This window comes from Chiloscyllium punctatum, chromosome 9 (assembly GCF_047496795.1).
Source record: "Chiloscyllium punctatum isolate Juve2018m chromosome 9, sChiPun1.3, whole genome shotgun sequence".
NCBI classification, from domain to species: Eukaryota; Metazoa; Chordata; class Chondrichthyes; order Orectolobiformes; family Hemiscylliidae; genus Chiloscyllium; species Chiloscyllium punctatum.
Window position 1 is genome coordinate 99,656,823 of NC_092747.1, and position 27,840 is coordinate 99,684,662.

The 27,840-nt window shown below is 41.6% G+C and overlaps 1 protein-coding gene across 2 annotated transcripts in view; it reads left to right on the top strand.

Annotated features, from left to right (window-relative positions):
• The window catches only part of tbc1d4 (TBC1 domain family, member 4), a 283,205-nt gene that overhangs the window by 151,564 nt on the left and 103,801 nt on the right, over nucleotides 1–27,840 (top strand). For both annotated transcript variants that reach the window (XM_072577967.1, XM_072577968.1), the window contains exons 5-8: nucleotides 3,727–3,859; nucleotides 13,089–13,180; nucleotides 14,421–14,531; nucleotides 16,557–16,676. In XM_072577967.1, coding sequence (XP_072434068.1) covers nucleotides 3,727–3,859; nucleotides 13,089–13,180; nucleotides 14,421–14,531; nucleotides 16,557–16,676 — 456 coding nt within the window. The remainder of the gene's footprint in view (nucleotides 1–3,726; nucleotides 3,860–13,088; nucleotides 13,181–14,420; nucleotides 14,532–16,556; nucleotides 16,677–27,840) is intronic.

Consider the following 27,840-nt stretch of genomic DNA (forward strand, 5'->3'; position numbering starts at 1 on the left):
TTTGCCAACCAACTGTCCAGCCATCTGAGCTAAACCAGCCCCCTATATTTGACTATATATTGAGAGGGACGGACTTTAAATTGGTAGAAGAATCGAGGGTTACAAGGAAAAGGCAGGATTTGAGGATTATCAGATCAGCTGTGATTTCATTGAATGGCAGAGCAGACTTGATGGGCCCAGTGGCTTACATCTGCTCCTCCATCTTATTGTCTTATTGTCTATCTTATATTCATCCAAAAATAAATATTTACAATGAGAACTAAATAAATGTTTGGCATTTTCCCATACTTAAAAAATAAGTAATCAAATAAAAGTGCATTTTAAAGGATATATGAGTAATAAGGCAGTTGTCTATCGGAATTAGTACCACTTGCAGGCATGTGTTTTTATGTGTGTTCTTCCTTTATCCATCTTAATGCTTTTGCTGGATTAATGTTGAACTGTTTCTTCTCACTGTAGTCCTGTCACTGTGTTATCATTGATCTATTTCAACTTAATGTACTTTATATGGGAGCAATCATTATGTGATGATTACTTTCATATAAAGTACTCCAGGTTGAATGGCTCAGTTTAATAACCTGCCGATTTGCAGAAGTACCAACCCTGGTTGCCATAGCAAAGTGACAAATGAGCTCTAAAACTAATGAAATCTCTTCAAAGGGATGAGTGTGCAATATCCTCATTGTTTTTAATAATTCACAAATAAGCATAATTCACTTAAACACATTTTCTTCCCTGTTTTGATGAATGTTTAAACAGTGAATATTGATAATATCTTTATGGGTGATAGCTGAAAGACAAGAATCTGTGGAAAAATTGAAGTTAATGTATACACTGTCATTGTTCTACCTATCATAGGAGTTAGTTGTTATAAATGATTTTTAAATTCCCACACAGCCATAAGGTATCTGTGTAGATTTACAGGCGTGATTCCAATGCCATCATCCATTACCTTTAATTAAAGTCAAGATTCATTATAGCACAGAAAGAGACCAATTGACTCCTTGAGAAAATGCCAGCTCTCTCTAGACCAACCTAGTCCATTGCATTCTCCAATAGCTCTGCACATTCATTTCACTTGAGTGTCTATCCACTGTCCTTCTGAAATCATTGATCTACTTCCATAGGTCTGACATTATCTGTGGAGAGAAAGCAGGGTTAACATTTCGAATCCTGTGACTCTTCCTCAGAACTAATGATAGATAGATGGTCACTGATGAAGCAGATGACGATTGACTCGTCTTGGACACCACTCTGAAAAACTCCTTCAGTCGAAACCTAATTCCTGATGAAGGGCTTATGCCCGAAACGTTGATTCTTCTGCTCCTCAGATGCTGCCTGACCTGCTATGCTTTTCCAGCAAAACACTCCCGACTTCAGCTGACAAATTGCAAGTGATACAAATACCAAGCAATAACCCAACAAGGGACAATTTGTCAATTATCTCTTGACATTCAATAGGATCACCAAAGTTGAATCCAGCACTATCTACAACCATTGACCAGAATCTGAACTGGGCTGATCATATGAATATAGTAACTACAAGAACAAGTCAGAGGCTTGGAATCCTATAGCGACGAACTCAGCTCCACACAACCTCGTCACTAAAGCTTGCCCGCTGTCTAAAAGGTGTACTTCAGGATTGTGATGGAATATTCTTCACTGACCTGGATGAGTGCAGCTCTAACAGCACTCAAAATACTTGATACCAGGCAGGGAAAGTAGCCTGCTTAGTTGGCTCCACATCCATAACGTTCACCACCACCAATGCTCAGTAGCAATGTGTACAATCTACAAGGTGCACTGCAGATATTCACCCAGACTCTTTAGACAGCATCTTCCACACCCATGACTATTTCCATCTAGAAAGACTAGGAAAGCTGATACATGGGAACACAACTGCCAAGGCCACACACCATCCTGACCTGAAATTATATCACCATTCCTTCCATGTCATTGAGTCAAAATCTTGGAATTCTCTTCCTAACAGCGTTGTGGGAATATCTATAATAAATGTACTGCAGTGGTTGAAGAAGGCAGCTCACCACCACCACCATCTCAAGGGCAATTAGCCAGGGACAATAAATGCAGCTGCAGCTAGTGAAAACAACATTCCCTTGATGTATAAAACAAAAAGAATTATCTCGCGTGTCCTTTCTTTATTATGCTGGCATCACCTTGATTTTAAAATTCTCGTCCTTGTTTGGAGGTTATCCTAGATCCTTGCTCCTCACACTCTGTGTAAACTCCTCTAAGCTAACAACACTCTGATATATCTGTGCTCCTCCTGTCCGAGGAGATTCACTGGTTCGCCATTTATGGCTGTCTGTTCAACTGCCCAGACTCTTGCCCCCTCTCCCCCCACCCCCAACTTAAACCTGTCTACCTTCCTACCTCTCCATTTGCCGTTATGGCGCTCCTCAAGCCAACCTTTTCAACCAAGGTTTTGGTCATCTGACCTCATCTCCTTGTAGAGTCATCGAATGGTAAAATATCTACAGCATGAAAGGAAGCCATTTAATCCAACATGTGTATGTTGGCTGTCTGAAAGAGTTCTACTTCACTGCCTTTTCCTCAAAATTATGATTTTTTTTCCCTTTTTAGATAATGATCCAATTGCCTTTAAAAAGCCTCACTTGACCTGCCTCCACCAGACTCTTGGACCATCCATTCGAGTTCTTACCCACTCGCTGTATGAAAATAATTTTCTTCATGATGCCCCTGTTTATTTCTTCAATTATCTTCAACTTATGCCAATTTGATTCTTCAAGCAAATGGAACAGTTTCCTCTGTCTCCTTTGTACAGGCATCTTATGATTTTGCGTACCTGTACCTCCTTTCAATCCTGTCTTGTCCAAATGCACCAGATCCATCTTCTCCATCTTTCTGAGATTTGTCACCCGTGGAACCAGTTTCATGCACCTTTTCTGCAAATTCCCTAATATTCTTTCATCGTCTGTAAATTGTGGTGCCAAGGATTGGATGTAATATTGCAGTTGAGACTGAAACAGACTTTAAAAAAATGTTGAAAATAGCTTCCATGATTTTGTATTCTGTATCTCTTTTGATAAAGCTGAGAATATTGGATTCCTTATTAACTGCTTTTTCAACAGCTCCTGTCAACTTTCACTGTTATGTGCATATATACACACAGTTCCCTTTTCTCCTGAATCCCCTTTTGCATTTTTACTCTATTATTTATAAAATGATTCATTCTGTATTTCCCAGCATTAACATTTCTGTGCCATACATTCCACAAATCTCTTGTTATCCTTTTGCAGTTTCATGCTATCCTCTTCATGGTCCTCTTCATAGTTTAATTACCTTCACAGTTTCATGTCATTCACAAATATTGAAGTTCTGTCCTGTGGATCATTAATATATTATCAAAGAGAGCAGGGCTGTTTGCAGCATCCCTGAGGTACTACACTATAAATACGTCTCCAATTACGAAAAATAACTGTTCAGTGTCTTTATTTCCTGTCATTCAATGCATGTTACAAGTGTCCCTTTTATTTAATGCATTTTAACTTGGCTCAGTTGCGCATCTGCAGACTTTTTGGAAGCCAGCAGAGAGTCAACTTTCATTTGGTACAGCTCCCGTAAAGCAGCTTGGAGCATTTTATTATGTTTACAGTTTAGCAAAACTCATTATTTTTACAAGTTGCATGGTTGAACAGTAGGAAGTTATGTGCAATGACTCATTTGAACTGTGCCCTTTGACAGGTGGATGAGGTCATGCTGACCTTGAAGCAGGCCTTCAGTACTGCTGCTGCCCTCCAGAACGCTAAGACTCAGATCAAACTGTGTGAGGCATGCCCCATGCATTACCTGCATAAACTCTGTGAACGGATTGAAGGTAAATAAGCATAAATCCCAAGCCTACTGCAGTCCTATGGATCCTGAAGGTAACAAACAGCACAATAGAATATTCTCCAAAAGTCTAACCCGTAATGGATGTGGTTCTCCACTTTTTGCTCCTAATTTTCAGCCAGTTCCAAAATGGAGAAATCAGCTAGGGAAACTATTCTGCCTCTCTGTTGATTGCTGGCACTTCTGGCTTTCCCTTCAGAAGAGATAGTGGACAATAAATACTGGGTGGGTGAATCTCATTATGAGAGGAAAATAAAGTATGTGCTGCATTTTCCTTCATTAATGACTTGGTACTGTGCAATGTCAGGAAGATCCTAATGTGTTTCAGTGTCCAGTATGTCAAAGAGGTGGGGTTTCAATTTTAGTTCAGTCTTTTCCCTCCACCACTCATGCATAATAGATCACAGAGGGATGGATCACACTTGCCCAGCAGAATCATTTCCAATCTGTTTGGAAATATATGAAAACGTTTTCACCTGCCCCGGAAGCAGCCCAGTGCTCACATCTGCTGCTGGCTAAACCTCACCGTGCTAGTGGTCCATTCTACTTCCCATCTCAAAATCCAGTGGTGAGCTTCCCAACATTGCTAAAAATTCCCAATCTGGACCTACCAAATCACTTGAGATGTTCCCAGCCTGGAAGGTCATGGTCAGCTAGTGAATGTCTAGCATTGAGCATGTACTGCATTGTCCCTGGTGCCATTACTCATTGAGTCATGGATTAGATTAGCAATTAGAGTCATAGAGATATTCAGCACGGAAACAGACCCTTTGGTCGAACTCATCCATGCCGACTAGATATCCTAACTTAATCTAGTCCCATTTGCCAGCATTTGGCCCATATCATTGTTAACCCTTCTTATTCACAATCCCATCCAAATGCCTTTTAAATGTTGTAATTGTACCAGCCTCCACCACTTCCCGGTCACCAGGGTGGGAACATTTAAAATCAGGGATGCTCAAGAGGCTTAACTTAGGTTAGCACAAGTATCTTGGAGAGGTATTAGGTTAGAGGAGATCACAGAGATAGAAAGGCTGACATCTTGAAGGGGTTTGAAAGCAAGATGGGGCTTTTGAAATTAAGGTATTGCTTGAATCCAAAATATGTTAGCAAACAGGACGATAATAGCAGAATGAGACGTACATGGACTTGCCTGACTCCAGATCATTCAAGTAAAAATGACAATGAGCTCAACACTGAACTTTGGAACATCTCTGCACACTTTCTTCATCTGTGAATACCTACTGAGACGCTGCTTTCAATTGCTTAGCCAATTCCAAGTTGACACAAGTTAGCTTTAGTCTGAAGTGATATTTGCAAACAAATCTGTTGAACGTTACTTTATTAAATATCTTTGGAATGCCTTTACACACATTAGTTGCATTAACTTCCTTAATCCTCCCTTTCATCAAAAAATTCAAGGTAATCAAACATTGCCATTAACAAATCTTGGTCGGCTTTCATTTATTAACCGATATTTTTCCAATTCATTTTGCGATTGATTATAATCTCAGCTGGTTTGTCCTTCATTGACAGTAGTTATCAGGTTTATTATCCCCTTTGCATTTTTGTAAGATGTCCAATCCTTCAAGCCTCTTTGGAATTCTGTGACCTGAATTTCTGTAGCTCCAACTCATCCTTCCAACGACCAACTACAGAGCATTCTTCTTTAACTCTTTTGACCTCACCCAATTTCTACAGCACTGGTTCCTTTGCTGCTGAATTGGTACTACCCTCTTCTTTAGAGAGGACAGATGTAAAGGATTCCTGTGGTACTTCAGCCTGCCTTCTGCCTCCCCAGTAAGCTCCTCTTCATCACCAATCAACCCACACTTGCTTTACTAAGAAGCATCTATCAGTGATGCAAACTGTTTGGGTAATCTGGCTGTTCCTGTTAAATATCTGACAGTGTGTGCGAGCACTTCCTTTTCACTGATCTTTTAGATTTTCTTTTAAGTAAGTTTAGTGAAGGCTTGTAACTTCCCTTTCTACATTAATGGTGAGGGCATGGATAGGGTATGTAGACAAGGTCTTGTCCCTGGGTGGGGGAGTCCAGAACTAGAGGGCATAGGTTTAGGGTGAGAGCGGAAAGATTTAAAAGGGACCTAATGGGCAACTTTTTCATGCAGAGTGTGGTGCATGTATGGAATGAGCTGCTGGAGGAAGTGGTGGAGGCTGTTCAGATGTGGTACGGAACTTAAAGCTCAGTTGCTTTGCCCCACTGGATATGTGATGCTGGTCATTAACATGCAAACGTCTGTTATCCAAGTGTCCTGACCAACACCCTTCCCTCAGTCAACATCAAAAAATGCTGATTTTACATGAGTTGTCATTGGTTTAAACTTGCTGGGAACAAAATAGCTGTGGGGGAGATTGTAACATTGTGGTAACGTCATCAGAGGAGTACTCCTGAGGCTCCGGCTAAAACAACACTGATTTTTAAATTCAGTTAATAAATCTGGAATATAAATGTTGTCTCAGCAGTGGTGGCTATCTTTGCTTGTTGTAAAAACCCATCTGGTGACAGTTTATTAGTGACCTTTACCCTGGAAGGTAGACTGCCATCCTTTTCTTTTCTGGCCTCTTTGTGATTCTAGGCGCACTTCAACACTGACTCTGAAATGGCCTCGCATGCCTCTCAGTTCGAGGGTAATTTAGGATGGGCAACAAATACTGGCCTTTTGCAAGAGGTGCCACATCCCATGAAAGAAGAAAAGAATTAAAAGATATAAGAACACTTAAAAATGTAAACTTAATTGACTGAGAAGCTCTTTAAATGCCTAAAGAAAATGAAAGGCAGCACATACACTCCTCTTTTTGGATAAGACAAAATTTGATAGTTCATTTTAAAAAGCTTTTTTAATAGACATTATTAAAAAAAAAGTTGAGAGCATGTTGCTGGAAAAGCACAGCAGGTCAGGCAGCATCCGAGGAGCAGGAAAATCGATGTTTCAGCATGAAGAGCTCCAGCCCAAAACGTTGATTTTCCTGCTCCTTGGATGCTGCCTGACCTGCTGTGCTTTACCAGCAACACACTCTCAACTCTGATTTCTAGCATCTGCAGACCTCACTGTCTGCATTATTTAAAAAAAGCAATATGAATATAATGAAGAGCTCTGCTAATGATACTTTGCATAAAAGCACGGAACATTCATTTGGACCTTGCAGATTGAAAGATTGTGTATTTTATTATTGGGCTTGATCTGGTGCTGGGGCACTGGTGCTGTCTTGTTAATCCAAAGCTAGGAATGTCTGGAAATCAGCAAGGTCTCTGCTCCTGTGCATGCAGCTCAGAGTTTATCCCACTTAACGCCTTTAAACAGAGCATGCAACACTTAGGCCTGGATTTTGTCTGCAAGTCGGGGACGCAAAGTTAAGAGAGTTCCCAGTACCACAAACCCTATCTTTGGAAGTGGCTCCCTAAACAATAGATTCGTGATCTGGGGGTCAGATTAGATTACAGTTTGAAACAGGCAACCCCATGTGCATGTGGAGGTAAGGTAGGAAGAAGGGCTTCAGCTCTGTGTCCAAGCTTTTTCTAAAAAACAAAACAACCTTCCAGCTCTCTCACCCCACACTGAGCACCTCACGCCTTCATGATCCCTTATATTCTCCAGGCCTTTAATGTCCCTGTATGGACCCTGATGGCCCTTTATAAATCCTATAACAATTTAGTGCCAACTCATGACAGCCCATTCCCCTCCCTTTGCCCTTTCACCTATGGTATTCATTTTTGGGCAGAGCTTAGGACCCATCTAGAGAAGAGTTAAAAAGTAAAGGACTAACTGTCTATTGCAGACTTCACTGGATTGAAAATAAATCCTCTTACTCATTGAAACTCCATTTACATTTACTATCCTTCAATCAAATTATACTTTGCAAAGGCAGGCATTTCCTTCAAATGCACAATTCCTTATGATAGCAAGTGTTGCTCCAGCTCTAGAGCTGAGAGAAGGCATGAAAAATCTTTGGCGGGTAGGATCAAGGACAACCCCAAAGCATTTCATGCATATGCGAGAAACATGAGAATGACGAGAACGACGGTAGGTCCGATCAAGGACAGTAGTGGGAGACTGTGTATTGAGTCGGAAGAGATAGGAGAGGTCTTGAATGAGTACTTTTCTTCAGTATTTACAAATGAGAGGGACCGTATTGTTGAAGACGAGAGTGTGAAACGGACTGGTAAGCTAGAAGAGATACTTGTTAGGAAGGAAGATGTGTTGGGCATTTTGAAAAACTTGAGGTTAGACAAGTCCCCCGGGCCTGACGGGATATACCCTAGAATTATGTGGGAAGCAAGAGAGGAAATTGCAGAGCCGTTGGCAATGATCTTTTCGTCTTCACTGTCAACAGGGGTGGTACCAGGGGACTGGAGAGTGGCGAATGTTGTGCCCCGTTCAAAAAAGGGAATAGGGATAACCCTGGGAATTACAGGCCAGTTAGTCTTACTTCTGTGGTAGGCAAAGTAATGGAAAGGGTACTGAGGGATAGGATTTATGAGTATCTGGAAAGACACTGCTTGATTAGGGACAGCCAGCACGGATTTGTGAGGGGTAGGTCTTGCCTTACAAATCTTATTGAATTCTTTGAGTGACCAAGCATGTGGATGTAGTGTACATGGATTTTAGTAAGGCATTTGATAAGGTTCCCCACGGTAGGCTTACGCGGAAAGTCAGGAGGCATGGGATAGAGGGAAATTTGGCCAGTTGGATAGAAAACTGGCTAACCGGTCGAAGTCAGAGAGTGGTGGTAGATGGTAAATATTCAGCCTGGAGCCCAGTTACAAGGGGAGTTCCACAGGGATCAGTTCTGGGTCCTCTGCTGTTTGTAATTTTTATTAATGACTTGGAAGAGGGAGTCGAAGGGTGGGTCAGTAAATTTGCAGATGATACGAAGATTGGTGGAGTTGTGGATAGTGAGGAGGGCTGTTGTCGGCTACAAAGGGACTTAGATATGATGCAGGAGTGGCTGAGGAGTGGCAGATGGAGTTCAACCCTGTCGAATGTGAGGTTGTCCATTTTGGAAGGACAAATAAGAATGCGGAATACAGGGTTAACGGTAGGGTTCTTAGTAAGATTGAGGAGCAGAGGGATCTTGGGGTATACGTTCATAGATCTTTGAAAGTTGCCACTCAGGTGGATAGAGCTTGTAAGAAGGCCGATGGTGTATTAGCGTTCATTAGCAGAGGGATTGAATTCAAGAGTCGTGAAGTGATGGTCCAGCTGTACAGGACCTTGGTTAGGCCACATTTGGAGTACTGTGTGCAGTTCTGGCCGTCTCACTTTGGGAAAGGTGTGGAAGCTTTGGAGAGGGTGCAGAGAAGATTTACCAGGATGATGCCTGGAATGGAGAATAGGTCGTACGAGGATCGGTTAAGAGTGCTAGGCCTTTTCTTATTGGAACGGCGAAGGATGAGGGGTGACTTGATAGAGGTTTATAAGATGATCAGAGGAATAGATAGACAGTCAGAAACATTTTCCCCGGGTACAACAGAGTGTAACAAGGGGACATAAATTTAAGGTGAAGGGTGGAAGGTATAGGGGGGATGTCAGGGGTAGGTTCTTTACACAGAGAGTGGTGGGGGCATGGAATGCGCTGTCTGTGGGAGTGGCAGAGTCAGAATCATTGGTGACCTTTAAGCGGCAATTGGATAGGTACATGAATGGGTGCTTAAGCTAGGACAAATGTTCGGCACAACATCGTGGGCCGAAGGGTCTGTTCTGTGCTGTATTGTTGTATGTTCTATGTTCTATGCTCTAAGAGTCAGTAAGCACATGTAGCTGTCAAGCTGTGAAGTGGCAGCCACCTTCCCTTGATAATGGATGGGTTGGACATTAGGGCTGGGCAACAAATACTGGCCTTGCTAGAGATGTCACATCCCTTGAAAGAATTAAAATAATCAAAAGATTCAATGACACTTAAAATGTAAAGCTAATTGACTGAGGCACTCTTTAAAGGTCTATAGAATGTGCAAGCCAGCATGTAAGCTCATTCTTTTTGGAAAAAACAAAATTTGATAGTTAATTTTAAAATAATTTTTTAATAGACAAATTCTACAGCAAAACTCCAGTAAAGGAAGTTGTCAGGCTTCTCTTAACAGACAGAGTGAAATAACAAACAATGTTTCTTAACACTTGCAAAGAATTAATGGGGTAAACCTTTACAGCCTTGACAAATTCCTTTGTCAGTTGATTTTGACAGGTAGGTTGACCATTCCAGTGAGCTTGATACTTAATGAGGCTGATTTTGTACACATTTGTTTATTTTCAGTGAATCCATAAGGTACCTTATCTCTGCCAAACTTTATCCGATCTCTCCGAAAGGTGTTCTTGGACTACAACCAAAGGGGTCCCCTGGCTATCCAAAGAAATGCACAAACAACAAATCTGTAACACCCTGGGCTATCAAAATCGGAACTGAGTGGTTGTAGCTGCTAACTTGAACAGACAACTAGTTCTATGAACTATGTATTTGCAAAACCTGAACCACTCCCATAAAAATGGAAAGTGCTTAGTTTGGTGGGGCATGACTTGCGGTTTTTTGGGCTTTCCACTACTTTCACAAACCGCTGAGACAAAAATCCAGGCCTTTATGTTTGGATTATTAAGTTTTTAAAAAAAAAGCCAGCATGCCATGCTTCTCTCGACAACATGGAAATTTAACCCAAAATGATTGATTGATGGCTGTATGTTAGGTGGCATAATTAATAAAATAAGTGGGAGTAGAAAATTGCAAAGGGAAGCTGATGGAATAATGTGGAGTGGGCCAAATCATAACATGTTGGGATGTGTTAGACTATGCACTTTAATCCTAAAGAAAACAGACTGGAGTGTTTGCTAATAATAAAGTCGATGTATAGAAATCACAAAATATGAATGGATAAGTACAACAAGTAATTTAAAAGTCAAATGGATCGTTTGCCTTTATCTGAAGGTAGCTGGAATATAAACTAATAGGGGTAAATGCAGGGGTAAATGTAAGGGGATGGGTTGCTCTTCGGAGGGTCGGTGTGGACTTGTTGGGCTGAAGGGCCTGTTTCCACACTGTAGGGAATCTAATCTAATCTAAGGAATCTAATCTATGTCACAGTCATGTAGGCCTGGTTAGAATGCATCAGGATAGATTTTTGTTAGGTAAGTGTATGAGGGACATAGATCAAGCATGGGTAAATGGAGTCAGGATGCAATTCAGCCTTGATCTAATAGGATAGCCTTGCGGGACATGAATTCCTTCTGCTCGTCCTGAGCCAGTTTAAAATGAGCCTTCAGCAGAGGAGGGGAGCAAAGTAGGGCAGAAAGATAATACTGCTCAGGAGGTTTTAAAATACAGGTTATGAAATAATTGCTAAGGATAAGCGTAGAGTATTGGAAACAATCTATTTATGCTTCATTTTCTGAATGTCTGTAAAATGAAAATGGCATGAACTGTGCAATTGATTTCAGAATCCACTCTTGTTCTAATAAGGTAACATTTCAATTTTTAGGTAAGTCCCTGTTTAATGTTTGTTAATGTCATAAATCACCGGGGTCTATTATCTCGTTGAACACTTGGGATTTATTTTATTTTCATTTAGTGTGTGGCCTGATTTTTGTCATTTTGGATGAGTCTCTCCTGCTCTTTAACCCACTGATTTGCAGCTTCTGTTCCTCCAACACTGCCTGACCTGTGGCCTTTCCTTCTCCCTGATCCATCCTTTCACTGAACCTCCCCTCCCCGACTCACCTCTTGCCCCTTCCCTCTCCTGAACTGGTGCTCCCACTCAAAGGAGTTGTAGAAGCCCAGTTCCTGGAGGTGCAAAAATGCTGAGATCCTTTTAAAGCTGGCGAAGCTGCTTCTGTTGCCTTTCACTGACACCGCCCATCTCCAGAGCCCTCACTCGCAGTGAAAGGTCAGGAGGTGGAAGTGGTGAATGGGAGATTTTGAAAAACACTCCGCACTTCTGTACCTGCTGCTCTGGCATTGAATCAGGATCTTGAGCAGGAGCATGGATTCAAGGTGAAGGAAATGGTGAGTAGCTTAGTCAGGAGGGGGAGAGTCTGTGTGTCAGTGTGCAGGGAGGGAAAGGATCTATTTCAATCGGGAGGGTAATGTTCAGGAAGCAGGATCAGCAGTGAGCAGGAGGAACTGTAAGAGGAAGTTGCATTTTTCTCACATTTTTAAAAAAAGTTTGTTTTGCAACTTACTTAATTTACCAGTGTAGGATTTTAGCAATATTCAGGATTTAATCTTTTAGTGTTTTGTTTTTCGGATGAACAGGATCCGACCCAAACTAACTGCAGCTTTTGCATGAGTTTTGATTGGAAGATGTGATTGTTCAAATAACTTCACTTAAAGTTGCAGCTGTGTTCCTGAAAATCTCAGATATAAGTGAGGACTTGCTCTACACTGCTTTTAAGCACGAGAAATATCTCAGTGATTGAAAAGAAAAATGTTTAATTCTTGTGACGAAGGCATTGCTGGCAAATATGGCATTCATTGCCTGTCCCTAGTTGTCCATGAATAGGTGCTGGTGAGACTGGGTTGTAGGTACCTGGAATGCACTGCCAGTGGAGGTGGTGGAATCAGGCTCATTAGCAATGTTTAAGACACATTTTGATAGACACATGAATGGGAGGTGAACAGAGCGATAGACAGCAATACGTAGCAGGTCTAAATAGGGATTAGGAATCATTGCAGGCTTGGTGGGCTGAAAGGCCTGTTACTATGCTGTATTTTCTTTGTTTTTCAAGAAGGTAACTGGGCAGCTGTGTTCCTGAACAATGACAGTCCATGTGATAGTTGGCCCCACACTGCTGTTAGATGGGGAACTCCAGAGTTTTGATCCTGTGATGGTGAAGGAAGGGAGATACATGTCATTGTCAGCATCATCTGCACCTTAAGGGGAGCTGGACAGGGTGATGTTCCCATAAACAGGTTGCCTTGCTATCTTAAATATTGAAGGTCATGAGTCTGGGAGATTCTATCACACAAGCCATAGCAAATTGTTTCATTGTAACTTGTATACTCTGCAGTACAATGTCAGGTTATGCCTTAGTATCTATAACAGGGAAAGATGTTATGTGATAGCTTTGATAGCTTAATATGACTGCAAGTATACAGCAGTTACTTGAATTTTACATCTGTTTAGCCTGAGAAAAAGCGGAAAGAATTGCCAGTTGTTTAAGCAAGTACAATTAAGTGATGCAATGATCATCAGAACCCTGATTTTATTTCAGGTCTCTACCCACCAAGAGCCAAGCTTGCGATACAGAGGCATGTTTCTCTTTTGAGTGACAATGAACAAGCTGATATTTTTGAACGTGTTCAGGTAACAATATGGAGACTCTCAGAAAGAGCTCATTAAAATTATACATTGCTTAAAGAAGGTTGTCTCGGTAACTGTGGCTTACAGATTATTCATACATTGTTAAATTATATAAATTCTTAACAAAAGATTGGACTGAAATTTCTGATTTGATCATTAATTTGTGACTGTAATCTAAATCGTGATAATTTTTTTAAACTTTATCTCCGTTTAAAGGGTATTGTTTGCTTGTAAAGACCCCCTGAAGGTTCAGAAATAATGCTTCTTAACATCTATGTCCTCATTACAGATGCTTTTTCCTTCTTCACTAACTCTAGCCCCATATATTACTGCCAGTGAGATTATTTATGTGGAATTGTATATTATGCCCACATACTGATAAACCACTCATTGCTTCTTGTGAGAGGACAAAGACTCTAAAGCAACAATGTAAAGAACATGGGCCTACTCATCTACAAAAGATGACACTGAAAAGGATAGTATTTCACCCTTCATTTCAAATTTCACCTCATGTTGGTTCTTTTGCAGTCAGTCAGTTTGTGACTCCCCATAAATGGCTGTCATTCAGATTGGGAGCTTGGATTGAATGGTGGATTGCTGTAGACCATGAGTATGTTGGAAATGGACCATCACTCCCTTCTTAAAGTCTCAGCTTTCCATCAGTCTGAGAAGTGAACAGACTACTTTGAATCCAAACTTGGGAATTGCCCTCCCATTGCTCTGAGATAGTGCCCAGGTGGTGGGGTGCTGTATGCTCTTTGGAAAGTTAAGACAGCCTTAAACAAATGGTAGAGGGTGAAGAAAAGAGGTTATGTATTCAAATACTACTTGAAGTGCAAAAAGTGGAAGATGGAGTCAAAAGGGAACTAAGCCTTCTCACGGAGAGCAATAGGACATGATCTGCTTTGTGTAATGCTATGACTTGTGCATTTGGTTCTCCATTGTTCATTGCTGTTAAGACACTCTGTACCAGGAGTGGAGCCTTGTAAGTTCTGGCCCTTACCTGAAGTAATTTTGAATATTGTTTATAATTCAAAGCCACCCTTTGGAGCTCAGCTATTGTCAGTAATGTATGCCTTTTATGGCACACACACTGAGATTGAAACATACGTTAATTTACTGTAACTTAAAGTTTCCACAATTATAGTAGAAACCTTTCACAGTTTAAGTAGAACTGGAAATAACTGCAGAATAGTTAGATAACTTATCGTTACCAATATTAACAAATGATCTGTATTGACAGAAAATGAAGCCAGCTGATGACCAAGATGAGAATGAACTGGTGATCCTCATTCTGCGACAGATATGTGAGAATAAACAGAAGACCCATGCCCATCTTGGAGAGAGCCCCATGGTATCATATTTTCTTCATTCACGTTTTCAAAGAGAAAGTTGTGACGCTTTGACTGCAGAGTTATGCAATGTCATTATTTTTCAATATACTGTTCCGTTTTGTTCACAAGATGGCCTCCAGCAGCCACGTATCCAGGAACACATGAATCAGGAGCAGGAGTATGCCTCTCAATCCCTTGAGTCTTCTTCACCATTTAGTAAGATCATGGCTGATCTAATTGTAACCTTAAATCCCATATTCCTACCTATCTCAGTTAACCTGTCACCCCTTTGCTGAACAGGAATTGATCCATCCTACCTCAAAAATCTTCAAGGACTCTGCTTCCATCACGTTTTTCAGGAGGAGAGCTCCACAGACTCAAAACCCTCTGAGAGAAATAAAGGTCACCTCATCTATTTCAAATGGGGGACGCCTCACTCTGAAAAAGTAGGCCCTAGTTTTAGATGTTGCCATAAGAAAATGTCCTCTCCACATCAAGCTTTCAAGACCCCTTAGGACTTTATATGATTCAGTCAAGTTTGTTTGAATCATATCTTTCAATCATGCACTCATCTGATTGGATTTCAAATACAGGTGTGAAGGAAATTAATTCAAGAACATTTATAACTAACATAGTAACTATACTTCAAAGTAATTAATTGTGAGCAAAGCCCTTTGAGATACCATGCGATACATAGATTAGAGTCTTATGAGACCCACTACACTGGGGCAAGAGGAGCACTGGAAGGGAATTCCAAAAGCCCTGTGGGCTGACACAATCCTACCTCTTGTCAATCTTACTAGAGGTTGCTGAGCAACAGAAGCATCTACCACTTGGCAGCTGTTGCTAGCCATCAGTAATATTTAGCTGGTCACTTGGGGCCATGTTGTAGAGTTGCACAGAAACAGAGCTTTTGGTCCATCTAAATTAAGTCAGTCCCATCTGCCTGCACTTGGCCTTTATCCCTCCAAACGTTCCTTATTCATGTTAAAAAAGCATTTAGATAAGTACATTATAACTATAATCCACCACTTCCCTTGTAAGTTCATTCCACATACAGACCACTCTCTGTGTAAAGAAATTGTCCCTCTTGATTTAAAAAAAATCTTTCTCCTCTCAACTCAAAAATGTCCTAAAGTCTTTAAACCCCCCACCATAAGGAAAAGACACCTGCCATTCACCTTATCTATGCCCCTCATGATTTTATAAGCTTCCATGAGGTCACCCCTCAATCCCCTCCTCTCCATTGGAAAAAGTCCCAGCCTATCCAGCCTATTTTTCAAAGTCAAACCCTCCATTCCTGGCAATGTCCTGGTAAATCTCTTCTGAACCCTCTCCAGCTTGATAATATACTTCCTAAAACAGGGCGACCAGAACTGGACACAGTACTCGAGAAGAGGCCTCACCAATGTCCTATACAACTTCAGTAAAAAATCCCAACTCCTACACTCAAAGGTTATAAACAGTGTGGGATTTTACTGATGAAAAAAGGCTGGACACACTGGGGCTGGTCTTTTGGTGAATCAGAGGGCCAAAGAGACCTCCCTCATAGATCCTCATCACCCTCCTGAGGAGGGGGAATGCCCTCATGTAGTACCCTGATGTTCATCTGTCTGCTAGAACAGTGCTCATCTTGATACTTTGATGGTAAAGCTGCCAGTAGGACATTGCTGTGGGCTCTCCCATTGAGTCACACACAATGATGCTGTTGAATGAAGTTTTTCAATTAATTGCCTCTGATAACAGTTTACAAATGGTCAACAAGACACCACAGCAGGATTGAAACTTGCTTTCAGTCCCAGCCTTAGAAAGTATATATTGTTTTGCCTTGGATGAAGCTGCTATACAAATGCAAGTGAAGTCTTCCTTTTATGTTTACTGTGCTTTAGACTGATGCGAAGCAGATCCCAGCATTTCGACCTGCATTTTAAAGCAGTGTTTTGAATCATTAGTCTGACTTTATTTGATGTGTCTGATTCAGTCAACCTGCTAAAACTCATGTTCACCTCACCTACTAAACAGTCCTGTTTTCTTCTCTTTCAAAGCCTGTGCCAAATAATATGATTCCAGAGCATTCTGCAAGCACAGGGAGATTTAAACTTGATGTCCTAAAAAACAAGGCCAAGAAGTCTCTAACCAGCTCTTTGGAAAATATCTTCTCACGGGTAAGGTGCACAACATTTAGTTTTGACCATTAGTGTGATTGGTTTGCCAGATTTTTTGCCCACTTGAAAGGTCAATTTGTGGTACCTGTTTAAATGTTGAAATAGGGTGGTTAGCACTGCTGCCTCACAGCGCCGGAGACCCGGGTTCAATTCCCGCCTCAGGCGACTGACTGTGTGGAGTTTGCACGTTCTCCCCGTGTCTGCGTGGGTTTCCTCCGGGTGCTCCGGTTTCCTCCCACAGTCCAAAGATGTGCAGGTCAGGTGAATTGGCCATGCTAAATTGCCCGTAGTGTTAGGCAAGAGGTAGATGTAGGGGTATGGGTGGGTACGCTTCGGCGGGGCGGTGTGGACTTGTTGGGCCGAAGGGCCTGTTTCCACACTGTAAGTAATCTAATCTAAGGGTGTCTCTCCATTGTTGCATTTGGCACAAATGTATTTTGCCCAATAAAATACTAGTGAATTCAAGGAAAGGTGTTGCTATTGGTACTTAGCATCTTAAGTACTTTATACAATGCTGTCTCAAACTACTCATATGTGATACAAGGATTGGATAAGAATGTTCTGTCCATAAATACTACATGGAGATTGAAGAAGGGAATTATTAAATCTTCGTGCAAAATATGTATATTGTGAAACAGCCATCTTTGCTCGTGATCAGATTTTTTTGAGGTATCTGTTGATGTGCTATAAATTCACCTCCAATCAGATGATCATTGTGTATTTCAGACTAGATTCCCTACAGTGCGGAAACAGGCCCTTCAGCCCAACCAATCCACACTGACCCTCCAGTGCAGGTTAGCATGGCCAATTCACCTAATCTGTACATCTTTGGACTGTCGGAGGAAACCCGTACAGACACGGGAGAATGTGCAAATTCCACACAGACAGTCGCCCACGGCTAGAATTGAACCTAGGACCCTGGTGCTGTGAGGTAGTAGTATGAGCCACTGTGCCACACTTAGCAAAAATGTCTGATAAATACTGCTTGTATCCCTGTGACAATATCGTTGTGAAATCCAACTGCCGTTTTTACTGAAATAATTCAGTCCAAATCCATTTAGAAGTTTTTATCACTAATTACAAAGTAGAATACTGTTGCTGCTGGGAATCAGAAATTAAAACAGGAGCAGCTGGAAATATTCTGCAGTAATGGCAGCATCTGTGGAGAGAAACAGAGTTAACATTTCAGGGCTGTGACTCTTCATCAGAATGTGAACAATTAGAAACACAATAAATATTAAATAAACAATAGAAACAGTGTCACACAGTTCCCTTGCTCAAAATCTTACTGTCGCTCGCTTTTGCCAGTTCTGATAAAAGGTGACAGACATAAAATGTTAACAAATTTCTCCCTTCACAGATGCCAGTTAATTTGCTAAGTTGTCCAGTACTTCCTGGTTTTTTGTTATTAGGTATGTCACTTTTTGCCTTTAGTCGGTTGTTCACACGATTTTTGGATTCAAGGAAAAAGAACTGTGACCATAAGACAATAACCTGGAGGAGCAGAAGTCTGCTGCTCTATTCAGCAATGCCTGCCTCTTCCCCATAACCCTTGATTTTCTTCCTTATCTGTCTGTCTCAGCCTAGAATATGGTCAATGTCCCAATCTCAACAGTCTGCTGTGGTAAATAATTCCACAGATCCACTGCACTCTGAGAAGAAATTCCACCTCCTCTCTGTTTCAAAGGTGTGTCCTCTTATTCTGAGATTGTGCCCTCTGGTCCTAGACTGTCCCACAAGGAGAAACAACCTTTCTGCATCTACCCTATCGAAGAACCAATAGTAAGCTAACTGGGCTATAGTTATCTTTTATTTGTCTCTCCTTTTCAAGTAAAGATGTTATATTGGCAGTTTTCCAATCCCATGGGACTTTTCCAGAATCTGAGGATAGTTGGATGATTACTACCAGTACATTCACTATGTCTGCAGTTATTTCCTTTAATATCCCAGGATGCAACCCATCAGAACTGGGGGTTTATTAATCCTTAGCCCCATTAGTTTCTCTAGTACCTTTTCTCCAGTGATAGCTGTTGTGTTCAAAGTTTGGGAGAAGATTTGTAGCTCGGGTGCTCGTTGTTGTGGTTCTGTTCGCCAAGCTGGGAATTTGTCTTGCAAACGTTTCGTCCCCTGTCTAGGTGACATCCTCAGTGCTTGGGAGCCTCCTGTGAAGTGCTTCTGTGCTGTTTCCTCCGGCATTTATAGTGGCCTGTCTCTGCCGCTTCCAGTTGTCAGTTCCAGCTGTCCGCTGCAGTGGCCGGTATATTGGGTCCAGGTCGATGTGTTTGTTGATAGAGTCTGTGGATGAGTGCCATGCCTCTAGGAATTCCCTGGCTGTTCTCTGTTTGGCTTGCCCTATAATGGTAGTGTTGTCCCAGTCACACACATAGACGAAAAGCAACATGAATTCGACTGGGGCAACACTACCATTATAGGGCAAGCCAAACAGAGAACAGCCAGGGAATTCCTAGAGGCATGGCACTCATCCACAGACTCTATCAACAAACACATCGACCTGGACCCAATATACCGGCCACTACAGCGGACAGCTCGAACTGACAACCGGAAGCGGCAGAGACAGGCCACTATAAATGCGGGAGGAAACAGCACAGAAGCGCTTCACAGGAGGCTCCCAAGCACTGAGGATGTCACCTAGACAGGGGACGAAATGTTTGCAAGACAAATTCCCAGCTTGGCGAACAGAACCACAACAATAGCTGTTGTATTTTGTTCCTCCCCTCTCTTTGCTGGGCTACTGGATGAAGGATTAATAATTCTTGATTATTTAGTAATTGTTAATGTATTCTACTGTGAAGACTGATGCAAAGCATTTATTCAATTCTGCTGCCATTTCCTGATACCCAATTGTTATCCCCCTTGGATTCCCATTATTATTTCCTCAGTCTCATTCTGTGAGGACTTTGACTTACTTTCTTTATATATATTAATGGATGCTGAAGTTTGGCTATAAAATCTGACACTGAAACAATGAAAAGTGAGAAGTTCTCAGGAAGTCTGACAACATCTGAGAGGAGAAACTGTTAATGTTTCAAGTCTGTGACCTTTCAACAGGTCTGCCAGCCTTGCTGTGGTTTTCTAATGTTTTTATTTCATTTCTATTCTGTCTTACTATTCTGGTGCCCATATGGCTTTTACTTGGAGGCATATAAAAGGATGTGCAGTAAGAACTGTGAAATGGGAATAGCGTAGGTCACTATGTTGACCCGTAAATAAAAGATGCTTGGGAGCAGTATAAGTTGAAGTATTTCATTTGTTCCTCACTCAAACTCTTGTCCAGTGCTGCAAGCATATTCCATTCCTACCACCTTTAAGCTGTGTCTGCACCATTGAGATCTCCTCCTAACTGTGTCTTTTCCACCCATATGTCCTCCAAATGGTGTTTCCTCCATGATATCCCATTGTCACATCCAACACTTCCTTTAAACTATAATTTCTCTCCACCATGTTTCATCTATGAGCAGGTTTCTTGTCAAAATTACCTCTGGACTTGCCATTCATGCTTCCATCTTGTTTAATTATTAAGTACCCAGTGTTCGATAATGAGAGTTAAGTAAGTGGTCAATGCTTTATTGGTTAAGTCTGTATGTGACTTTCAAGTAAACAAATGCACAAGAAACTATTAAAAGCAGAGCTGGAAGAATGCTGTAGACATTTTCAAGCATTTTATGGAACTCTGAATAAAATTCTTACATTCCCTACAGTGTGGAAACTTGCCTAACAAGTCCACACCAACCCTCTGAAGAGTAACCCACACCCCCTCTGACTAATGCACCTAACACTATGGATAATTTAACGTGGCCAAGTCACCTGACCTGCACGTCTTTGGAATGCGGGAGGAAACCAGAGCAAACCCACACAGACACAGGGAGAATGTGCAAACTCCACACAGACAGTCACCCAAGGCTGGGATTGAACCTGGAATTCTGGTGTTCTGATACAGCAGTGCTAACCACTGAGCCACCATGCCACCAACTATTGTGATCTCTGAGTCAGCAGGTGTTTCTTCTATCTTTACACTAGGCAGAAATGAGATTGAGGTCAGAATGTATTTGCCTCCTTTATTGCACATGGCAGTATGTTTTGTGTTGAAAGAGATGTGTGTTTTCTTATCCTTAGAGTGTGGGATCCAGTAAAATAATTACTTCAGCAAACCTTTTTGAATTTCAAAATGGGAAGTTTTTTTCCCATACACTTCGCCTGGATTAAGTGTAGTGCTTTCATGTGTTGGTAGAATCCAAACCAGTTGGCAAGATTGAAATCAAGGCGCATTTTCTTTTGCAGACTGAGTTTACTGACCTCCTTAATCTTATCCATCTCATGCCAAACCCAGTATACATGTGTCCTCAGACAAATAATAGCCACTACCTTATTCTATTCTTAATCTAAATTAAAGATTAACAAAAGTAACACTGTGAATAACTAGTCATTAACAAGTTAACCTGTTTTTGAAATTCAAGCTTTTGGCAATCTAACTAAAATTAATCAAAGAAATAAATGTTTCATTTTTATCTTTTACGCTATATAATGCAGAAGGCTAGATAACAATGCTTGTCCTGTGGACCATGAGCTTGGTGCCAGGGTTGAGATCTTTGTCCTCAGTCAAGGGTATAAAATCATGAGGGGCATAAGGTAGAGTAAATAGACAAGATCTTTTCCCTGGGGCAGGGGATTCCTGAACTAGAGGGCATAGGTTTAGGGTGAGAGAGAGGAAACATTTAAAAGGGAGCTAAGGAGCAACGTTTTCACACAGAGGGTGGTGTGTGTATGGCATTGGCTGCCAGAAAAAATGGAGGGACAATTACAATATTTAAAAGGCATCTGGATGGGTCTATGACTAGGAAGGGTTTAATGGAACCAAAAGAGAAAATGCTGGAAAATCTCAACAGGTCTGGCAGCATCTGTAAGGAGAGAAAAAAACCTGCTGAGATTTTCCAGCATTTTCTCGTTTGGTTCAGATTTCAGCATCCGCAGTAATTTGCTTTTATCCAGGGTTTAATGGAATATGGGCCAAGTGCTGACAAATGGGATTAGATTAATTTAGGATATCTGGTCAGCATGTACGAGTTGGACTGAAGGGTCTGTTTCCGTGCTGTACATCTCTATGATTCTGTGCTGTGTTGGGAAGTGGAAATGAGATTGAATTTCATTGTTGATATCTGCCCTTGCTGGAAAAAGGTTCCGAATGTATAAGAATTGATCCATGTTGTCCAATGGCTCGCCGTGGATTTTTGACAGTCTCATGGCTGTATTGAGTAGTGGAGGGGAAATAGGTGAAAGACCTTTATTTTGCTGATGTTTCTCCCAATCTTTCATATGCTTTAATCACTGACTCTCTCTTCAGAACCCAAGCCATTGGGCTGACTTTATCATTATATATATCATCAAGAAGCACGTTTTTCTGTGCTGTATATATCCATCTATGTGATAAGGCTGGCAGTCCCTTATCTGGCACCTCGAAGTTACACAAAACTCTTTCCAGAGTTCTTTCCAACTCTTTATTTGGCATCCTTTATCAACTCTTCTAATTTGTCAGTATCTAGAGACACCTCCCCCCTCAATGAACTCTCATGGTATCCCTGGCCTGTTTCGTGGTTTTTATTGTCAAGCTGCAATCTCTGCTCTCTTGTTCAGGACCAGTAATAAACTCTCCCTAATTGCTGTCCCTTTCCAAGCAGGGGAATGATATTCATTCCCAAAGGAAATTTTGTTTTGGTTTTGGGAGAAATGTAATTGTTAAGCCCTCATCTCTTTGCAGTGAGTCACAGAGTCGTAGAGATATAAAGCACAGAAACACACCCTTTGGTCCAACTCATTTATGCCAACCAGATATCCTCGATAAATCTAGTCCCATTTGCCAGTATCTGGCCCATATCCCTCTAAACCCTTCCTATTCATGTACCCATCTAGATGTCTTTTAAATGTTGTAATTGTACCTACCTCCACTACTTCCTCTGGCAGCTCATTCCATACATGCACCACCCTCTGCGTGAAAGATTTGCCCCTTAGGACTTTTCTCAGTCTTTCTCCTCTCCCCTTAAACCTATGTTCTCTAAATTTGGATTTCCCCCACCCTGGGAAAAAACCTTGCCTATTTACCCTATCCATGACCCTCATGATTTATAAACCTCTATAGGGTCACCTCTCAGCCTCCAACCTCCAGGGAAAATAGCAGCCTGTTTAGCTCTCTCTATATAGTTCAAACCTTCCAACCCTGGCAATATCCTTGTAAATCTTTTCTGAACCCTTTCAAGTTTAGCAACATCCTTCTGTAACAGGGAGACCAGAATTGCACGCAGTATTCCAAAAGTGTTCTAACCATTCTCCTATACAGCCCCAGCATGACCTCCCAACTCCTGTACTCAATGCACTGATCAATAAAGGCCTTCTTCAAATACCTTCTTCACTATCAATGAACTTTCAATGAACTATGAACCTGCACTCCAAAGACACTTTGTTGTGCAACTCTCCCCAGGACCTTCTCATGAAGTGTATAAATTCTGCACTGATTTTCCTATCCAAAGTACAGCACCTCACATTTTTCAAAATTAAACACTATCTGCCACCCCTCGGCCCATTGGCCCATCTGATCAAGATCCCGTTGTACCCTGGGGTAACCTTCTTTGCTGTCCATTACAGCACCAATTTTAATGTCATCGGCAAACTTAGTAATCGTACGTCCTATATTCACATCCCAAATCATTCATATAAGTGACAAGAAGCAGTGGACCCAGCATTGATCCTTATGGCACACTGTTGGTTATAGACCTCCAGACTGAAAAGCAACCGTCCACCATGACCTTTGCTTCCTACCTTTGAGCCAGTTCTTTGCATTGACTTACCACATCTGCGCACATACACATGTACATGCACGCAAACACACACCAACCAAATTGTTGACATCATTATGAACAAATAGCATTTTTTCCTTGAAATTCCCATTCCCTGATGCCATTACATTTACTTAATGTTTTCATTAGAGAACTTAGGTCTTGCTAAGGGCTACAATAATATACAGATTGTGGGTACTGTAAATCGACGGAGTGCTCAATTCCAGTTGTCTTGCTGTGTTCCATGTCCAATTTCATTTGACCGATATTTACATTGACGGCCTGCTTAATGGTGAAGGTATTTCACTTCATCCTGCATCAATGCCGATTTAAGTGCTTTACCCCTATTTTACTTAGAAGTAGCACTCCTTTCATTGGCATTAAATATCATCCCCAAACTCAAAAGCATGTAGAACTCTCAAATCTCTTAATCTTATGGTCTTTATTATTTGGAGAATCTAGTAACATTGTAATCATTCTGCTCTACATGCTGCAGGTATATATCCACTTCCCAAGACAGTGCAATTGAATGCGAGCAGTCTCCACGTAAATTCTTTGCAACCTTATACTCTGTTAAGCACCAATTTATATGCAACTATGAAATATATAATGGGGGGGCAGACACTTTGTCATGTTGAACTTTGTCCTGTGTGGAAATTATTTATTGTTGTGTGGGAACTTTGAGGGTTTGATTTGTCTCCTGTGCAGAAAGTTTGGGGATGATTCCTATATTGTGATGGGGATCAACACAGAGACGGAGAGGCACAAGCAGTTGGCAGCCTGTTAAAGCTCTGTCAAGGTCAAATGTGAGAGTTTGACTGGATTTTCCCAGCTGCCCTCCAGGTCTCTGGAGATGTCCAGGAATAACACTGTTGCCCTCCCCTTGCTGTCTGGCCTGTTTTAGGTGGTTGCAGATTGCCCTATGTGAAGGATCTCCCTTCAAAATGGTGGCGTGTCTGTGTAGGACAATCTTTCTCCGTTAAAATGTCTTCGAGAAGATGGCTCCGTCCTGGAATGCCTCGCTTATCTATAAGGGCAGCCTCCTGCTGCTTAAGTGCAGGAGAACCACCATGTGCCATTGATCATTAATTGCACCCACTGACCATTAATTGGCCATCCTGAGGAAAATCACAACTGGGCAACTGTGCCCCACACAGTGCAGTTTCAGATCCCCAGTTCATTCTGATGTCAAGGTCCTGAGATCCACCAAACAAAACCTACTCTTGGATTCAGGAACTGAGGAAGAATTTCTCCTTAGAGTCATAGAGATGTATATCATGGAAACAGGCCCTTCAGTCCATCTCGTCCATGCCGACTAGATATCCTAACCTAATCTAGTCCCATTTGCCAGCATTTAGCCCATATCCTCCTATTCATATACCCATCCAGATGCCTTTTAAATGTTGTTATTGTACCAGCCTCCACCACTTCCTTGGCAGCTCTTTCTAAACATGCACCACCCTCTGCGTGAAAAAGTTGCCCCTTGGGTCCCTTTTAAATTTTTCCCCTCTCACCCTAAACCTATGCTCTCCAGTTCTGGACTCCCCTACCCCAGGGAAAAGACTTTGTCCATTTATCCTATCCGTGCCCCTCATGATTTTATAGATCTTTAAAGGTCACCCCTCAGGCTCCGACATTAGATTCCTACAGTGCGGAAACCGGCCCTTCAGCCCAATCAGTCTACATTGACCCTCCGAAGAATAACCCACCCAGAACCATTTCCGTCTGACTAATGCACCTAGCACTATGGGCAATTTAGTATGGCCAATTCACCTGATCTGCTTTGGACTGTGGGAGGAAACTGGAGCACCTGGAGGAAACCCATGCAGACACAGGGAGAATGTGCATAATCCGCACAGACAGTCAACTGACGCTGGAATCAAATCTGGGACCCTGGTGCTGTGAGGCAGCAGTGCTAACCACTGAGCCACTGTGCCACCCTTATCGGAGAGATGTTAAGGTCTTGCTTTTTGAATGCTGCCATAAAGGTATGACCCCCACAATCAAAATGGAATTCTTATTTTTAAAAAAGTATATTATTTCAGTGGAACTAATTTTAGTATTTAAGTATGGCAAGAACGCAAAACTGTCATGAATTCAGCATGTCACTAATTGTTCTTCAGAATGTGTTACACTTTATTGAACGAGGCACCAGTGTCAAGTGACCTGAACTTGGCTGTTAGCAAAATGATGTGAATGGACCTGCTGACGATCTGTGATCTCTATATTTCACAGCGAATAGGGAAGGATAGAGAAATAGTGGAGAAAAGATTGAGGAGAAGAGTAGGAAGCATGGGAGAACAAGATGAGAAGAAGAAAACAAAGAATGGGCTGGGTGTAAGGTAATGAAAAACAAAACAGTAGTGACAGGAATGAGAGAGAGATAAGAGAATAGAGGAGTTGAGTAGTGTGTAGGTTTTACAGAGGTGTAGGAATACATACCAGCATAGATGTGGAAACACAGTTTTCTTGGTGTGATTAGGCCTCTGATTGTTTCCAGGGCATTGTCACTCTATGTATAACAATATTTCTACCCCTTTCAAATCAGGAACTCAGTCCATCAACTGCCAGCCAGAAAGGTGAGCAGCATTGAAAATGAAAGCAGTCTCATTCACGACTGGCTTTCAGTGCTTTTGAGCTGGATTGACGCTGGATGTACAACACATGAGCAACAAGGACGTATACTTTGTAAAAGACTTTCTGTTTGCTCGTGTTCTCCTCTGCAGTCACAGTTTCTGTTTCATCACATTCGAGTTTTATTCCCTCTTTGCCTATTTGCATACAAGCATTTCCCAACCTGTGGCACCCTGGGTGGGGAACAGATTCCAAGCCCTATCTCCTTCCTTAGTTCCGAGATCAGTTGTCGCTGACCTGAATGTGAATAGGAAATGCAAAGTGAGAGCTTTCGACAGAGGCCTAGTGAGTCACAGGTCAGTAAAGAGTCTGTGTATGTACCAGGACGAAAACCTGACATTGTTTGGTGATAGTGCCACCTACTGTCTAAGCAGAATCTTATAGTATTGTCTTGTAGAATTTCACAGACCAGCAGAATGAAACAACAGTAGAAAGACAGATACATCAGGCTCAGCATAATGTAATCATAATGAAGTGAGAGTATAACAGTGATGCAGACGCATATTATCGCAAGGGTGCTAGGGAGAACTGACAGAAAACCTGAATCTCGACTCACTTTCAACAATAACAAGTTACATTTATGTAACATCTTTATCATTGTAAACATTCCAAGGTACTTCACAGGAACATTCCCCAAAAAACTCACTAAGTCACTTACAGACAGGCTAGCCAGAGGACAGACAGATTGGTCAATACAGATAGATTATAGACAGTGTCTTAAAGAATGAGAACAGTGAGTGGGGGTGGGGGAAGGTGGTGTGGGTGTGATGGTCACAGACGTTTAGAGAGGAAATCCAGATCTCAGGATCCATGGAACTGAAGGCTTGACCACTGGAGGTGGTGTCCTTCAATTCTGAGATATTGGAAAAATGAGAATTAGAGAAGGATACACAACTCAGAGAGATGTGGGGCTGAGGCAGATTACAGAAATAAGGGGAATAGCAAAACTGTGGAGGAACTTGAAAACAAGGTGAGAACTCGAATATCAAGGTTGGAATGCAATGTGTTGCTTGTGAAGATATAGTGATGGATGAAAAGGTAAATAATACCGGAAGCTCTGAGTGAGAAGGCTATGGATTGTCATAGAATCCATAGAATAGAATTGTCATAGAATCCCTACAGTGTGGAAACAAGCCCTTTGGCCCAACAAGTCCACACCAACCCTCCGAAGCTCTGCATTTCGGCAATCTGGATTGACACTTCAAGACACTGTTATTGAGAGAATGATGCATTTCAGAAGATGTGTTCTTAAGGTCTAATGCGAACCAAAGCTCATACCTATCATCTTTCTGTGGTTCAGATCAATAGAAAAAATCCCAGGGCACTATTCAAAGACACATCAAGCTTCTTCTTGGAAACAGATGTGAGTCCTGATCAAAAGCACGCCTCATCTCTCCTTCCCACTATTCAGTATAATCAACCATTCATCTCATTTGCAGCTTTACAAGCTTATTATACACAAATTATATTAAATTATATTATATACCATGCGCAGCAACAGCAGTTGCATTTTGTGTAACATTCCCACATCCGAATCAGAAACTCAGGGGTTCAAGTTCCACTCCAGAGCTTGCCTACATAACCTAGCCTGATACTTCATTGCAGCAAACTGCTCTGGAAGTGCTGAATTTTAGTTGAGAAGTTAAAACAACCTTCTGTCTGCCAGATCAAAGGACTGGAAATAA